Genomic DNA, 17,646 nt, shown 5'->3' with positions numbered 1-17,646 from the left:
TCGGCGCCCGGTATTAACCGACTGATTGACATCTCGTCCCATCTCGTACGGAGTCCAGTTTCTTCCGAATCCTGCGACAAGTAGGTCAAGATTTCTTCTTACAAGGTCAGACAGCCATTTTAATATCCCTTGAGAAATACGGCACATATGGCGAAAGGAATGGCCTGCAATGCAGCAGTCACGAAATGTCCATACATCTCAAGGTATAGCCAACAATTGTGAGCCAAGCAATCGTCCGTCGGGTCCTCGAATCTTGGAGGTATCCATCGTTTGATTCGTCAGACTAAGTTTCCGTTCAAATGCTATGGTGAACCATATTATATCCTCAATTTCCTACACGCATGCCTGGTTTGAACAATAGGGGAATCGGATATCGGGTTTCAAAATGCCATTGTAGGTCGAAGGCCTCAACAAACCTAGTGGTTTGGCCAATCAATGCCATTCAACGTACGTCATATAATTCGATCTATACCAAAACAGTTCAACTTCAGTATAGGTATCTATACGTACAATCATAAGTATAAAGAAACAAAAGTAACTCCGTGTTACCATCTCTCCCTCTCTTTCTTTCTCGATATACTTCTCGTCTTTGACATTATTGTACCACTCGTTACCATGGTCTCCGAGCACCAAATCCCCATCCTGATCATAGGCGGTGGCATTGTAGGTCTATCAGCTTCTCTCTTTCTCTCCCAACATGGAATACAATCTCTCCTCATTGAGCGTCACTCGGGAACATCCATCCATCCACGAGCTCGATCCGTCAATGCTCGAACCATGGAACTATTCCACGGTCTCGGGATTGACGATCTTGTTCGAGAAGCAGGTGCCTCGATGAAAGCGACTATGGGTATTCACAAAGGAAAATCGCTCAAGGAAGTGATAGAAGCTAAGAAACCAACCGATGGCCCGAGAAAGTTTCCTTTGGCTGGTTTGATGGATCCAATTAGTCCGGTGAAGGGAACGTTTGTGACGCAGGATATGCTTGAACCAGTTTTGGTGGACGTGGCAAGGGAACGAGGGGGTGATTTGAGATTCTATACGGAATGTGTTGGTATTCACCAAGACAGTGATAGTGTTACGGCCACGCTCAAAGACCGAGAAACTGGCGCTATCTCCTCAGTTCATGCAGAGTACCTTATCGCCGCCGATGGAGCAGGAAGTCCTATCCGAAATCGACTCAATGTCCCAACATCTGGACAAGGTACGATGGGATATTTACTCAACATACTATTCCACGCCGATCTCAAATCTCTGGTACACAAACGAGAATTTTCCATCTGTGTGATCGAACGTCCAGAGATCTTTGGAGCATTTACATCCATCAATAATGACGACCGTTGGGTGTTCCACCTCGCTTATGATCCCTCCAAAGGCAAGCAAGCTTCAGAATTCACTCCCGAGAGATGCATAGAGTTATTGCGCATTGCAATAGGAATACCCGATCTTGAAATAGACGTCAAAAGCATCCTGCCTTGGGAACCCTCTGTACGAGTAGCAGATCAACTACAGCATGGACGTATCTTTCTCGCTGGTGATGCTGCACATCAGATGCCTCCATGGGGAGGCCAGGGTGCAAACTCTGGTATTACAGACGCTCACAACCTTGCTTGGAAACTCGCACTGGTACTTCAAAAACAAGCAAACAAGAGATTGTTAGAGACATACAATGCAGAACGCCAACCCGTCGGCAAAACAGCAGCAGAGGTATCAGCAAGTGGTAGCGATAAACGGGGAATGATCTCACTAAACCTCTGGGATCCTGCTGTTATAGTGGGATTTTATAGGAGGATGGGGTTAATCTCCGGACACGGATATATTTATGCTAGTGACGCAATATGCGCAGAGAATACATCTCCTCTCGGTGGTCTGACATGGAAACCGTGGAAATTAGCTAGTTTATTCTTCTTAATCGATGGTAGACCTGGTAGTAGACTTCCACATCTATGGGCCATGCATGAAGGAAAACGCATCTCGACTCTTGATCTATGCGGGAAAAAACTCATCTTAGTGACTGGAGCAAAAGGAGAACCGTGGATCGAAGCTACAAACTCAATATCGGAAACTCTAGCTATCGACATACTCGCATATAGTACAGGACCAAACGGCGATCTCATCACAGAAACCAACATATTCGAAACCACAACGGGTATATCACCTCAAGGTGCGATATTAGTACGACCAGATGGATTTATAGCTTGGAGAGCCAGGAGACAAGAATCTAGCGTAGAGACGCCACGAGTTCAACTCGAGCTGGCGATAAGACGAGTTCTTTGTTTGGTGTAATTTATGTGTGGGCTTTGAAGACAGGGGGTTAATTATATGGAAATCTTGGAGTCTAGGGATGGGTTTGGCGGATGGAATGGTGGGTAGATGGGCATTATCTGGTTTGATTTATATATCTCCTCTTAATATTTATTGAAATATATACTTCTTTATCTTAAACATGTATCTTCGAATTTACCCATATACATGGAAATCTATAATAGGATTTCAAAAGACCCGACTCTATTGAGATGGCCTTGATCTCTTATATGAAGTGAGTAACACTATAAATGTGAAAGCTGGTAAGAAGCTAAGAGATTCATCTTCAGATCCGTCCGCCCAATGATTCTACATACTTCCATAATTGCTTGTTATCAACCACTGGAATGCTAAGATCGATTTCACTCACAACCGATACTAATATTATAGTAGACTCTCCTACATACTCATCTAGAAAGATATCACAGGAAGCAGTATATGTATGTTGTGTATGATATACATATTTAGAATCTCGAAAGCGTATCTATCCACTTCTCTTTTTTGTATGTTCTCCAGACAACATTAAGTCGTATGAATATGAATCTTAAAAATACATTGTCTGTTACCAAAACCATATAATGATGCTACGAGGTTGTTTATTTTTCAAGTCCCAAGATACTTCAGATTGTCATTCAAGATTCTCACTCTATGCTCAAATTCCATGTGATATACAGATAAATTATACATTTCTTATTTCATATCTCATACATCATATACTCTAACCAAAGCCAATAATTCCACCGCTCATTACAACTACGACTCAGCAGCCAAGCCCTTTGTGATATCAATCACACTAACTGTAACTTTGTTTGTTGTACTAGGTGGCAGAATTCCACCTCCAGCAATCAAGAGATGATTCTTATTACTATCCAACACTCTCAAGTGTCGGGTGTAACTTGTTCCCTCTGGCGTCGCCACCGTTTTCCATGCATCTGCAGCTCCAAGTGCTCTATTGACGAAAACTTCCGAACGGCCTCCAGAGCTAACAATGATAGTACCGTTTGGACCACCGATTGGTGTCCACACATTGTATGGAGATCCGGTGGGTTGAATACCGTTGTTTGTGATGAGAGGTGTAGCGGGCGCAGAGAGGAAAGTGAGGGGAGAAGATGAAATGCGGTAGTAAACGGGGAAGAGGTAGGTGGAGGTGTTGTTTACGGTTGGGCCACCGCCGTATTCGTAGGTCATTATGTATTTACCGTTGGGAAGTTTGGAGATGGTTGTCATTCCTGGACGAGCGGTATAGGTTGAATAGTGAACGTCGTCTACGATTGCTCCCCAGGTGAGGAGATCGGAGGAGACAGTGTGGACGAGTTTTTGGCCGTATAATGGATCACGTTGATCTGAGTAGTAGACTTTTGTTTGGTCAGTATTTATGGGATGGTATCGATAATTGGGAGCACTTACGAACGATCTGTCCCTTGTATGTGAGAAGGAAAGGTTCCCAAATAGCAGGAACTCCATTATCAGGAACAGCTGCACCACCGTTCGCTACAGTCGATACGTATTCCCAAGTAGATCCATGATCCAAGCTAGCATAAACATCGATTTGAGTCTCACTCAAATCTGTCGGGATAGAATTTCCAGTGGCAAGAATAGTACCAGCTGGGTATTTTCCGACTTTCTCCGTCATGTAGTATAAGAATGGTTGATATCTCAATCCCCATCCATTAACCTGATCTGTAATATTCGAGATATGTTTCCAGGTCTCTCCACCATCTGTACTCTTGAAGATAGGAAAATAGACAAGAGGAGGTTCAGGGCTATAGTTTTCCCATGTAGCTAAGAGCACACCACCTGGTAACTCGACAGTTCGTGCATAGAGAACACCAGGATCAGTCCAATTCGCTCCAGGAGTGAAAATTGTCACATCAGAAAATGTGCTAAAAGGAGCAAGTGCAGGAGCCGCAAGAACCGTCTCGCACACTGCAGCAAGCAGTGCAAAAGAGAAGAACTTCATCTTGAGTAGTAGAGGGAATCTAATATGAGAACACAAGGAGAAACTATACAATCAACAAGAGAAAAATCATGACTTTTATACTCTCCTCTAGACCCCTGCATTCCCCAAGTTTGATTTACTTGATCACAACCAGGCACTCCGGAAAAATACCCCGCATGAGAATAGTAACCACTGGGAACATAGCTTTGCATCGTGCTCTCCAGCATGCGGTCGGCATGGGGATATTCCCATGTTGATCCCCGCAAAAACTACAGTTGAGCGCGCTGGCCATCAACACGGGACTGGTTCGCAAGAAAGGTTTCTCCAGTGCATTTGGATGCGCACCAATCGGAGAAGAGCGCTAACCAACTACATCACCCCATCACCGGTAAAGAAAAATGTACTTGGCGTCGAGGTGTAATTTGTGAGGGGAAACTTGGGGATACCAGCACTAGCTATAGATTACATGCAGATGTGCTGGCGGTGAAATTGTTTGTCCGAGGTTTGAAGTTCTTGGTTTCTCTTGGGGAAGGTTGGGATGGATGAAGTTTGTCATACGAAAAAACTAGCGTTGATGATACAATCGTTGGGTCGTCGTCGATACTAATTGAGTCTGGGTAATATTACCCAGCCTGAGTCAATTGACCAACAGTGTGAATAACCAGTATGTAAATCAATTGTCGAATAACTTATCATGTTGTGAAGTTTGAGAGTTCATGGCGATGATGTTTCTGCGAGCGTGATCCCATTTCAAAAGAGGCAAGATGTGACGATCCTCAGCACGTCACCATCGCTTGCAACTTCCCTTCCAACTTTTCCCAACCCCAAGCTATCAACATCTGAATACCTTCACCATTTCAGCTCAACAACTCCATCTCACTGCCCTTAAGATATTGCTCCTTAGCATCAATTCACCTCTCAATCAACAACCAAAACACCTATATAATGTCTACCAGATTCGCTATTCGCCGTCTTGCCACCCCTCATACTTTCCGCGCCTTCTCCACCACCCGCCCAGCATTCATCAAAGTCGGCGAGAAAATCCCCAATCTGGATACTTTGGTTGAGAACTCACCCGCCAACAAGGTTAACTTGAGCGAGCTTACTACTGGGAAAGCTTTGATCATTGGTGTTCCAGCTGCTTTCAGTATGTTTCTCCCCTTCTCTTGCTTTCGCTTTCGATTTCCAGTGAGAATTCCGAATCTGCATTTCTACTCAAATAGATTTAGAGACTTTTGATATATAAATCCACATAAATAGAAGAAGAAAAACCCCAAAAAAGACGAATCATTAACTAACATAAGAACAGGTCCCTCATGCTCCAATTCTCACATTCCAGGCTACATCAATCATCCCAAGCTCAAGGAAGCAGGCGATGTATTTGTAGTTGCTGTCAATGATCCTTTTGTGTAAGTGAGCTATTTCTCTGGTCTGCGAGTATAAAATTCTATTACTCGTACTCTATTCTATCTCTCGCATTTGAGGACTTTGCTCGAAGTATCACGAGGATCTCTCTCACATGGATGGATGAAATTATCAGATCGTACTAATACGAAATTCTAGTACCAAAGCATGGGGATCAACTCTTGATCCTACCGGTAAATCGGGTGTATGTTCTATATCGTCCCTCTTTCTAACCCACCCACCCATCTCCCCCCCTCAATTCATCCTCAGACCCCAAACCACCATTGACTTTCCCCCTCCAACAGATCCGTTTCCTCGGCGACCCAACCGCCTCCTTCACCTCTGCGCTCGATCTAACCTTCGATGGCACCGCCATCTTCGGCGGTCCTCGCAGCAAGCGTTACGCGCTCCAAATCGAAGATGGAAAAGTTAAAGCTCTTCATGTCGAACCTGACAATACTGGTTTAGATGGTATGCTTATTCCTTTCCATAACCCCTTTCTTTTCTCTTCTCCCCCTTTCAATATCATCCATCCAATCCCGTGGTATCTCCACATATAATTCCCATCTCAATTCAAAGATCGCAGCTCCAAGAGCAGAGCAGAGCAGAGCAAAGCAAAGCAAAACAAAGAAAACCAGGAGAGAGAAAAAAAACTAACACACTCCCCTCCAAATAGTCAGCGCCGCCGAAAAAGTCCTCGGCTAAACATTCCAAGTCAAATCGAATCATGATGCCCCCCGTCACTCAAGTCTAGTCGAGACTTCTCACTTTGATCAATGGCATATTCGTTCATCGCTTCTTGAATCTTCGTATGCTTCATACCAACATATCAGATAGCTTGCACATGAACCGATACCTCTGAATAAATGAATAGTCAAAACAGTCCCATCGTATTCTTTCTTTTTTCCCTATCTATCTATCTCTCATTTCCCACACCGTGAAAAGCCCACCCGCCCAATATCCAATAACAATAACAATAAAATCGCAACCCCAGAGCAACAACTCTAGCATACTCGATCGATAGATAAGGATGGGAGCCATGCTATGACGTCATAGATGGTGACATAGATAAATATACCAAATCAAACTCATCATCACATATAAAATACATATATATATATACATTCCTATATCTAGATCTCATCACATCACATCATATCCCTTCCATTCTTGCAAACAACATTCCTTTTTTACTATACATATATATATATATTTATGATAGATAGATGGATATATATATAGTACTAATATTCATCTACCCCCCTCAAAAGAATCCTCACAAGCAAGTATCAATTAATAAACCCTCAATGCGATAATCGAGTTCTCGACTTTTTTCCCCTCCTGGATGAAAGAGAGAATCTCTTCAATGGTGAGTAGAATAGTAGTATTTTATTATTTTTATTATTTTTTAGTTTTTTTTACAGAAAATTTCCAAATCCTAAATTTCCAAATAATCATCACCGTAACTAAATTGACCCAAGTTCAATATAAAGCATCTCGAATACAAGTATTCCCTATATTAACAGAACATTGAAATTCAAATGTAACATACAAATTGCTAAGCGCTCTCTTATTTATCAGATAAGAGGCTCAATTCATTAACCACCAATTAATAACGCTGAGTAACCTAATTTTGCATTTTCCATTCCATCGTACATGATTCAAATCATATCCCACGATATCATCACCAAAATCATCCATCTAAAGCAATGCTCGCTCAAAAACAATATGGTATCTCCGCCTTACGCCAAACCAAACCAGAGATTCACACGCGCACTCCTACAGCCAGCAAAAATAAACTGCTGGTACTAAACCAAATCCCTACCAAGAATAATTTGAACACAAAATAAACCCTCCAAATCACGCCACAAAGTATTAATGCCCAATGTATTCGCCAAACAAGATAAGACTCAGCTCCAAATCCTATAAATGTTTACAACATTCAAAGCTCCACCTCATCGCTCTCCTCCAACGGGAGCGGAAGGACAGATTTACTCGCCGCACTCCCCAACTGAACACTCTTGTCGCTGGCTTCCATTTCGTACCTTTCCTCCTGGGTTGCCACAGCCTTCGGATCAATACCTCTTACATAAGCCAGCATATCAACACTATCATCATCGTCTTCTTCCGCGTCTTCAATATCCATAGCACCGTCATCAGATGATACTTGGATATCGTTATCTGACATCAGATCTTCGCCTTTTTCTAGAGGCTCATCTCTAAGATGAGAAATTCCCATGAAAGAAGATGAGGAATCGGAATAATCTTCTGTAGTTTCAGTGCCGGAGAGCATGTTATAGTATGAGGATGGCTCGGGTAGGGGTGATGGGTGAAGCAATATCAATTCCTCAGAGATGTGTTCGGTCTTGATGGGTGAACTCTCATACGGTCGGTGCGGTGGAGATTCATTGACAGGATCGGCCAAGTGAGCCAATTTTTGAATTATGTTATTCACCTTATTCTGAGGCTTGGGATCGTGAAACGAATCTAATGAAGACTGTGAAATTGTGTGCAGAATTTTCGAAGTTGGACGCGGAGCAGAGAATTTAGAAACCTTGAAAGGAACATGGTCTTTATTCGTCGCCCATCGTGTATGTACCTTGTAAAGCAAGTGGTCGGCTGGTTGTACGCCGCCGATCCCACTGGCAACAAATTCGGTAAGGGACGGAGAAGGTTCAGGGCCGCCACAAGCTACGTCGGTGGTGAATTCGAAGTCCGTATCATCGGAGAGTACGCTAGGGGTTTGTGGTCTTGATTCTGGAGGTTGGAACAAATCTCCTCCCTTGGAATAGTCCTTGAAAGGCCTGAATGGTAGAAAGGAACCGGAAGGAGTCCTGTCCTTGAGGAGGTGTCTTGCAGGATGTGAGCAGCCGATAGCGTCGTCAGTATGATTGCTGTAACCATCTTTGTCAACGCCAGTAATATGTAACGGGGTTTCAAGATTGCCACGATCACCAGAGAGATCGCTAAAAAATCTCGTCCCATTGTAGAATATCAATGGCCCATCATCGCGTGAACTGTTGCCAAATCTGTTGATAGGGGAAGCAAAGCCGGGGAGATCATAACGATTTGGTGAGATATCGCTCTCATCACCAGACACCTCGGATGTATGTTGTGGATAACGAACGAATATCGGCTTATAGAAGCATGCACCCGTCGCTTTAGGATTCTTCGAGCCCTGATTTATCATTTTCAGGGGCGCTTGTCCCGTAGGAGTGAATTTATTGGCATGAACTTTGCGTCTTTTGCGCGACGCTTCATCACTGCCATCACTATCGGGCGGAGACCGTTGATGAACACTGCTCCTACCGCTGTCACTGCTTAAGCTTGTTCCTTGCGTACCACCTCTCCATCGCAGTTTTTTGCCGTCTGGGGATATTTGAAGTTTCCTACTCAATTCGGTCACGGCAGATCTGATAAAGCCAGGTGTAACGTTGATAATATGCAATTGCGCCATATTGATGAGAAGATTCAGATAGACCCACCCCTCGGCATCGACGGCAGCGTCTTGTGATTCTTCTGTTAATAGTTGGGGTGCTGAGATTCCGAGGTGGCGAATATACTCGACGTTATCGGAACCGACTTGGTCACGGTCTGGATCCAAATCCAAGGGTCTAGTTGGCCTCTGCTGTGGCGAAGGGGACCCACGAGACTTTTGGGGAGAATTTGATTGTTCTGTTGGCGATTGGCTATTCTTTGAAGTGTTTGCTGATCCCTGCTTGTCTAGTTCCATATTATGTGGCCCGATGTGAGCTTCGCGCACACCTTCTTTAGGGTGGTTATGAATTTGCGAGGAGCGATCTGCTCTCGCGGCCGACCTGGACACCTCTTGCTGTTGCAAAGATTGACTGTGTGCACCGATAAGCGATCCTGTCTTTCCTGTAAATAATTGTTCTAGACGCCGAACAACCATCCTTTTCCGCTGATTTTCGGACATCTCTAGGGACGATTTCGGTTGTAATCCCTGAGGGATGTCTTGTAAGAAATCTTGCATTTTTCGATCGGTTGTGGTCCGCGAATGTGCTGGCATATGCCCTTCCCCAGCCGAGGAGCCATGCGAAGGCCCGGATCTCGACATTGAGGCATATGCCGAGTCGCTCGGTCGGGAGTTGGACCCCGATGAAACAGATTTATGCTTAGTGGTTTTAGCTGGAAGAGGATAAGCCCTTGACTGTCGACCTGTTGGACCATTGATGCTTAGATCTTCCGATGAACTGTCAAAACTGGTAGAGAATGAGCGAAGAAGTTCTTCTAGCTCCCTTCGTTTTCGTGCCGATAGGGCATGGATCTTGACTTCGAAGAGCTTCTCGTTCTCCAAGTGGGTAGCCGATGAACGCCCATATCTTTTTAATTTTTCCTTCAACTTCCGATTTTCGATGGTCAAATCGTCAATGATACTGCGATACTCTTCTGAGGCACTGCCATCTCGAGATCTTGATATGGGATTTAGTGAGTGTAGATTGTATTGGTTGCCTCGGAGGGGTAACTCTTTGCTGGAATCAGTGTCTTCGTTAGAGCTGTGTTGGAGAAAGTATGGCGGGTCACCTGCGACTTTGTCAATTTATAGGAGCTGGTGAAGCTCCTCAACCAGAAACTTACTGATGTCTCCAGAGTCCTGGTTGACAGCAATCACAGGACGTGTATTTGTGCGATCAAACCATTCATTTACATTGGACGCAACGGTATCTTCTGAATCGTCCGATTTTTGCTTTCTAAAAGGTGAGGTGGAATTACTTCTTGGCTTGCTAGAGGTGTCATCCTGTTTCACCACACCCAGGTCTGATTTTTCCTTCTCGATAGGATCAGGCGTGGTGTGCTTCAAGGAGACGGAGAGGTGTGCCGGAGGTCTTCGAGGATGACAAGCCGTCGCAACCATGGATGGATCCGATTCCGAATTCATAGTCGACGAGACAATTCAAGATGATTTGAGGTACTATAATTGTAAAGAACCCATTGCAACAGGGTGTGGATAATGTCACAGCCGACCTACGAGATGAACGAGATTATATGCAAATGTTGAAGCGAGATACCCTATTCAAACTACACTGACAGAGTTGTTGGGTATATAAAGTAGACTTGAGGCTGCGTGAAGTGTTTTGTTTTTTCCCGATGCAATGCCTGGGCAGGTATGTATCGTATCTTGTATGTCCGAGGGAGGAAAGCTTCAAGAAACTGGGGGATTAGTACTTGGACACCTTCTGGATTCTTTCTGGATTCTTGATAGAAGCGCAGACCAAGCACGGCTGTGTATAATTCGTTGGATGAGAGGGTGCTGGGTACGCAATTGGAGGAGATGTTGAAATAGGACTTCTTTACAGAGTAATAAGGAAGGTGTGATGAAGGTGGTAATGTGTTTGTTTTTGCTCTTGCTTTGTTTTTTTCCTTTTCGATGAAAAGAAAGAAATGGTAAATGAAAGAAGAGAATATTCATCATACTGGCTGTATCATACCTAGTACCTACCTGGCGTGTTGGAATTATCGAGAGTTGAAAAAATTGACCTCATGTTTAGGTTCTTGCTTTGCTGATGCTTTAAACAAGCCACGATCCATGGAGCAACTTCCCAATTTCTGAAGGGTCGTCGAGATCTGAAAATCAATGGGCGATCTGAACTGCGATGGCCTGATCTCAATGTGATTGGTTGCGGGTCTTACTAATCCACAGAAATCGGACTCCACCAACCGAGAATCTACGATGGTGATGAGAAACTTGGGAGGGAAGTCATGTTTACCTAATTAGTGGTCGCTTTTACGTCTTTTATACGCACGTAAATAAATACACACGTACATTAATATATATATATACATATATGTATATCAATTATATACGCAGATAGGGCAGTCTGAATGGGATTGATTTCTCGATCTGCTCTACAGAGTACATCGTGTCCCGTCCAATGTACCTCTACTCCGTGCCTCCGTGCCTCCCTCCCACCAGTCTCCATCAGGGACACGCACCAAACGCACCAAACGCATCAAACTCTTCAAACAATTTGATGCGTCGGGCCCTATTGCAAGTCTAGATTCCACACCTTTCCATTTCCCCCGATAACTAAGGGTCATTCTCGATCCAGGGACCTTTCTTAGCTCGGGAGTAGCTACTTGCAACCTAGCTCACGGCCGACCCAGGTAAGAAGCATTGATCATGATGGATGCCACCTGCATTGTTCCAATCAACGAACCACGCCCGGGACCCAGGTAAACCATGAGCCATGAGCCACAAGCCACAAGCCACACGTCTTTCCAACGGATACGGTACGCAAACTAATAATACTCAGTTTCTCAAGTAGGGCTCAGACATTTGAAACATCAATCGTTGCAACTCGCAAGTCCATCAAGTCCATGTCTGAAGACACACTCTGTAGACATCTCACCGCACCGAGCATCATTCAGATGTTCAGTATCCGGCCTCACCTCATCCATGCACGTGCCAAGGGAAAGGATCAATCAATGGAGATTCAGAAATTTCAAATCCTTCCCTCTCCTTCCAACCCGAGAACGAAAATGGATGCTAATCGTCATATAGCATTGAAATGATGTCCAATGCCAAAAATCACCAAACGAGTGACAACATTCCAACCCAATCTCGATTATCGATTGGCTCTGAAACGTTCCAAGCTGTCTTGTGTAATAAGCTTGATGAGCTCGTTTAACTCCCTCGCCCCTTCTTCGATTGATTCGGCTTCCGGAACGTTGAATTCGATATCATCGACGATGCATCTGAACATCGTTCTGTATTGCCCTAAAGAACTTTTTTCACATGATCTTGCTTCACATGAGCATAACTAATCAGAGCTTGTTTCACGCGTATCGAGTCACATTTTTTGCATGAGTCTAGATTGGATCACTAACCTAACTACGACATTTAAATTTGGGTGGCAACGATATATATTGAAAGATCAACATGTCAAGATCTCTTTATGCCATTCAGCAGCCATTTTATATATTGTTCTAGCACACCGAGCACGCACTAAAATCTTCTAGAGTCGATCTATACATGAGATCAACGAAGATACGTCCTACCAGGTGTTGTCGGTACGGAAAGTAAAGACAAATACCCTTTCCGGATACGAAGCTTCCGGTTTGGTCGATTTGCATTTCAATATCTGTCCTGAAAAGAAAATGATTAGCTTACCTAGATGCGGTTTTTTTGGGTCTCACAATTGGGCAGACATTTTAAGCATGGATAATGAATGAGCTCAGAGTTTACTTCGTACATCAATCATCCTGATCAACCTAATTCCTCGCCTATTTCATCAGCCAAAAAAGGGATCGAGATTTCCGAATCTTCATCACAACGGTTCGACCCCTCTGGTAGATTTTAAACGCCCATTCATGTTATTACACAAAACATTTTCTCCTTCAATCCTGCTCTGTATGACAAAATCACCCCGCAAAAATCAAGGTCCAGGAACATAACAACCATTCACGCCTGCACCGAGTCGTGCGAGTGTCTCGTCATACCAAACTCTTGCCCATCTTTACAATCTCCAGTACCAATCCATCATCTAGAGGCGCATCGGATCTTCCCAATGCCTCGTACCCCATCTTCTCATAGAATGCAACTCCACTCAAGGTTGAGCCGATTTCAGCCTTCTTAAAGCCCGCTTCTATCGCAGCGTTCTCACAAGCTCGAATAATCATACCAGCAATACCTCTTCGTGACCAATCAGGATGGACAAAGAAAGCACGAATTCTAGCACCATCTACATCAGGATCCAAGAGCTTTGAATCTCGAGTTGCAAATTGATCACCTCCATACAACGTGGACCTATAAGATATTCCACCACTTCCCACTATCGTATCTCCAGATGTCACTACAAAGTAATTTCCATCCTGGATGAGTTGGGTATCAACTCCGTACACTGATTTCAGAGCACCGGTTATTTGGGCTGGCGTATAGTGTCCGACCTGGAGACCTCGGACCGACGCATCGATCAGCGGATGAAGTTGCGGGATGTCATTCACGGTAGCTCGGCGAAGTTGGAGTTCCATGGCGCAAATGGTATGTTATTCTTCCCCGAGTGCGAGTGCGACGTGTTGTATCTTCTCGTCTGTCTCAGATCGAAATGCTTTGATCGAACTCTGTGAATCTTTGAACCGTAGACATATATCTATCTGCCCACTTTTGGAGCCATTATCGGCCGGGAGATCATCGGAGGAAGCTGTACAGAAGTGAATGCGGAAATAGATAAGATACTTAGGTATTTCTTTCACCAATCCATGATTGATATCATGATGAGGTTGCAGTACGCCTAGGCACACCAGTTAACTAGTACCGAAACCGCAAGGCCTCATGATTTGATTATCCGGCTGCAACACTGCGGCATGGTTGCGATATGGAATGGGAAAATGCAAAGTTATGCCGGTAGGTGATACGACCAATATACCCGGAAGTCGTCCAAGATATCTCGAAGCATGGGAAGAGTATTGGATGCGAGTATGTTGTGGGAAGAACCACGCAAAGCGACCCTGCGTCTGATGACTCTTTTGTTTGGATCCGTTATCACCATTACTTGGGAAACTTACAAGGGGTACATGTGTGCTGACGAGTGTAAAGACTGTCTTGCGAGGTCTAGAGTGAAGGTGCACGCAATGCATGAAGATATACTCAATATCTATCGAGCAGGATATCATGAATGTGAGATCAATATGAGATGATGTTCGCATGGATGGATGACCTTTCTCTGTTCATGCACGATGAGCAACCAATTAGACGTTGCTGTTCCTCTACCGCTCTGATTCATTGATGCAGACGGTATTGCTCCCGTTGTGAACCAATAGCAAGGTTGCTGTTGCAGCTGCTCAGTATTTCGTAGGTAGCATCATCAAATCTCGACTCCATATATCCAAATGCAAATCCGAATTACCATCTCCCCGTCACCTTGACAATGGGCTCCGTGGGATTACGTCGAGTCTTCTTCCGTCAGCCTTTTTTCTTCTTCGCTGCGGGGTCGTACTGTAGATGCTGATTGATTGATGATCAATTGGCCAGACCAGGATCATCTTCTTATCGCTCTCTATGGACATGGGCACATTTCTAGCAGACAGAGCACCCGTCTACATCGTGCAAACACATATCACATTCCAGCCCTCTGTAGATACCTCCACCGTGTACATTTCAAGTAAGAAATGAAGTATATCCTCACCTCCCAGGGCCCACTTCGAATTCTGTAGTACCTGCTCGAATGCTTTCTCGGTGACTTCCAGCAAGGGGTGGAGGAAAACCTCCTAAAACTCTCCGCCGATGAGGTAATTGTTGTTAATTTGATCGTTGATGCCCACCCACCTGCGAATCTTCCATGTTCACGGTCCTGTTGGCGGGGAACGAAAAATACCTGACAGCCAGAAAATAACCAGAGAGATCTCACCAACCTGTCATAAGACTGACATTCCCAGATTAAAAGATACTTTTCTCTCCTGCCCTTCTCTTCGATCTCTTTTGAAGAAGTTTACACCGTTGGAAAAGTTCATGTAATCGCCAGTGAAGACATCTTTGTCCTTTTTTTCTTTCTGCTGAAGCTACCTACTAATTGGAAACCATTCACCCCCCCCCAAGCTCAAGCTTGCCAACGAACAAGAAAGCCACTCACAAGAAAACTACTCACACCTTTGCGATATTTATCCAACTCATACTACCCATTTAGCCTTACCGGAAACACCCGTGTATCGCTTGCATAGCTCCCCATTATCTACTTCTTTGACAGCTCCCTCTGAAGATCTCAAGAGAATCCAAAGAAGATCTATCTCATCTTAAGAGCCGAACCATCTGACCTAGCCCAGTTCTAGTTCGAGTTCTAGTTCTAGTTCTACTTGTGCCATCAGCCGCACGTTGTACCAACGACCTACGGCCATAAAACGAAAATACCTACAGCATGCCTTCTGTAGCTGGCGAGGAGCCCAAGGCTTCTAGCAGATTGCTTCTAGTATCGAACAGATTACCCATCACGATTAAACGAACTGAGGATGGCCAATATGATTTCACTGGTTCCTCGGGCGGATTGGTAACGGGCTTGAGTGGATTGGCAAAGACGACTACATTTCAGTGGTATGGATGGCCAGGTTTGGAAGTGCCAGATGCTGAAGCAAAACCTTTGGTCAAGAGATTGAAGGATGAACATGGTGCCCATCCAGTTTTCGTCGATGATGAATTGGCCGATAAGCATTACAACGGATTCTCTAGTATGTGTTTTCTGCCAACTCTGCTCGGTTACATTTGCCATCACATCTGCAGGTACTAACAGCATTCATAGATTCTATCCTTTGGCCTCTATTCCATTACCACCCAGGAGAGATTACATTCGACGAGTCACAATGGATGGCATACAAGGAGGTCAACAGATTGTTCGCAAAAACGATTGCGAAGGATGTACAAGATGGTGATTTAATTTGGGTCCACGATTACCATCTCATGCTTCTTCCAGAGATGTTGCGCGATGAAATCGGCACGAGCAAGAAGAATGTCAAGATTGGATTCTTCCTTCATACACCTTTCCCTTCCAGTGAGATCTACAGAATCTTACCGGTTAGAGAATCTTTGTTGTTGAGTGTCCTTCATTGCGACTTGATCGGTTTCCACACATATGATTATGCTAGACATTTCCTTAGCAGTTGCTCTAGAATTTTGTAAGTAGAAATTCCCCTCTTTACAAACTCCAACTAACAACGTATAGGGAAACACAAACAACACCTAATGGTGTCGAATTCCGTGGTAAATATGTCACAGTAGCTGCTTTCCCCATCGGTATCGACCCCGAAAAGTTCATCGAAACTCTCAAAAAGCCAAAAGTCGAAGAGCGCATTGCTCAATTAGAGCGCAAATTCGAAGGTGTTAAACTCATTGTTGGAGTTGACAGATTAGATTATATCAAAGGTGTCCCTCAAAAATTACACGCCCTTGAAGTCTTCCTCACAGAACATCCCGAGTGGATTGGCAAGGTAGTCCTTGTCCAAGTCGCTGTTCCTTCTCGTCAAGATGTCGAAGAATATCAAAATCTTCGCGCTGTCGTCAACGAACTTGTCGGTCGCATTAACGGTCGCTTTGGTACTGTTGAATTCATGCCCATTCATTTCCTCCACCAATCTGTCAATTTCGATGAACTCACCGCTCTCTACGCCGTTTCAGACGCCTGTCTCGTATCCAGTACTCGTGATGGCATGAATCTCGTCTCTTATGAATACATCGCCACACAACGTAAGCGTCACGGTGTAATGATCCTCTCTGAGTTCACAGGCGCGGCTCAATCCCTCAATGGTGCTCTCATTGTTAACCCATGGAATACGGAAGAACTTGCAGATGCTATCCATGATGCCGTCACAATGTCTCCAGAACAAAGAGAAATCAATTTCAAGAAATTGGAGAAATATGTATTCAAATATACCAGTTCATGGTGGGGAGAAAGTTTCGTAAGCGAGTTGCAGAGGATTAGTGAACACGCGGCGAAAAAATCAAACAGTAAGGGAACGGTAGACAAGATGCCAGACTTGGTAGAGGGGGTTCAACAATTCAATCTTGGAGAACAAAGAGAGGAGGGGAGATTGGAACCGGGTGAATTCGATGATTAGATTTGGGGCTTGGGATAGAATGGAAAGGGAGTACTACAAGAGAGGAGAGAGGAAGATCTTTTGATGGAACCGGACATACTTTCCTTGATAGCATGGATGGACGGCGTTAATATTTGCTTGCTTATGATTGATGACTTGATTCATATATCAAATTGAATTGGAACATGCATGGATGGAGGAATGGATGGATGGATGGATGGGTGCTGGGAATATAAGAAAATGGGAAACAAATACATACATACATGCTGACAGCATACATGTATGCACACATGCATGCAAGCATAGATAGATAAATGGAAGAAAAACATGAGAGGAATGAAAAGAAAAGAGATCATAATCATCATTAGAACTGCAGAATCGAAATCTACACATCGAAATCCACACACAAAGAGCAAACGTGCATTTTTTTTATTAAAAAAAAATAACAAAAAACCACG

At 44.2% G+C, this 17,646-nt stretch overlaps 6 protein-coding genes across 6 annotated transcripts; 3 read left to right on the top strand and 3 right to left on the bottom strand.

Annotated features, from left to right (window-relative positions):
* Positions 1-89: 89 nt before the first annotated feature.
* Positions 90-2,496, top strand: BCIN_02g08390 (hypothetical protein). The gene has a single exon (XM_001547556.2). The coding sequence runs from the start codon at positions 616-618 to the stop codon at positions 2,284-2,286; it is 1,671 nt and encodes a 556-aa protein (XP_001547606.2). The 5' UTR covers positions 90-615; the 3' UTR covers positions 2,287-2,496.
* A 457-nt stretch (positions 2,497-2,953) lies between these two features.
* Positions 2,954-4,370, bottom strand: BCIN_02g08380 (hypothetical protein). The gene is made up of 2 exons (XM_001547557.2): positions 3,712-4,370; positions 2,954-3,659 (listed from the first exon to the last, which is right to left on the bottom strand). The coding sequence occupies exons 1-2, from the start codon at positions 4,262-4,264 to the stop codon at positions 3,058-3,060; spliced, it is 1,155 nt and encodes a 384-aa protein (XP_001547607.1). The 5' UTR covers positions 4,265-4,370; the 3' UTR covers positions 2,954-3,057.
* A 577-nt stretch (positions 4,371-4,947) lies between these two features.
* On the top strand, positions 4,948-6,529 carry Bcprx7. Its single transcript, XM_024691576.1, has 5 exons — positions 4,948-5,390; positions 5,553-5,652; positions 5,807-5,852; positions 5,953-6,118; positions 6,324-6,529. The coding sequence occupies exons 1-5, from the start codon at positions 5,189-5,191 to the stop codon at positions 6,350-6,352; spliced, it is 543 nt and encodes a 180-aa protein (XP_024547347.1). The 5' UTR covers positions 4,948-5,188; the 3' UTR covers positions 6,353-6,529.
* Positions 6,530-7,021: 492 nt separating this feature from the next.
* On the bottom strand, positions 7,022-11,147 carry Bcfrq1. Its single transcript, XM_001547559.2, has 2 exons — positions 10,247-11,147; positions 7,022-10,192 (listed from the first exon to the last, which is right to left on the bottom strand). Exons 1-2 carry the CDS (start codon positions 10,545-10,547, stop codon positions 7,590-7,592), a joined length of 2,904 nt encoding a protein of 967 aa, XP_001547609.1. The 5' UTR covers positions 10,548-11,147; the 3' UTR covers positions 7,022-7,589.
* A 1,661-nt stretch (positions 11,148-12,808) lies between these two features.
* BCIN_02g08350 (hypothetical protein) lies at positions 12,809-14,279 on the bottom strand. The gene has a single exon (XM_001547562.2). The coding sequence runs from the start codon at positions 13,637-13,639 to the stop codon at positions 13,103-13,105; it is 537 nt and encodes a 178-aa protein (XP_001547612.1). The 5' UTR covers positions 13,640-14,279; the 3' UTR covers positions 12,809-13,102.
* A 684-nt stretch (positions 14,280-14,963) lies between these two features.
* Positions 14,964-17,594, top strand: Bctps1. The gene is made up of 3 exons (XM_024691575.1): positions 14,964-15,826; positions 15,898-16,270; positions 16,318-17,594. The coding sequence occupies exons 1-3, from the start codon at positions 15,520-15,522 to the stop codon at positions 17,207-17,209; spliced, it is 1,572 nt and encodes a 523-aa protein (XP_024547346.1). The 5' UTR covers positions 14,964-15,519; the 3' UTR covers positions 17,210-17,594.
* Positions 17,595-17,646: the final 52 nt, after the last annotated feature.

This window comes from Botrytis cinerea, chromosome 2 (genome assembly GCF_000143535.2).
Source record: "Botrytis cinerea B05.10 chromosome 2, complete sequence".
NCBI classification, from domain to species: Eukaryota; Fungi; Ascomycota; class Leotiomycetes; order Helotiales; family Sclerotiniaceae; genus Botrytis; species Botrytis cinerea.
Note: the sequence above shows the minus strand (reverse complement) of the source record. Positions and strands in the feature narration are given on the sequence as shown.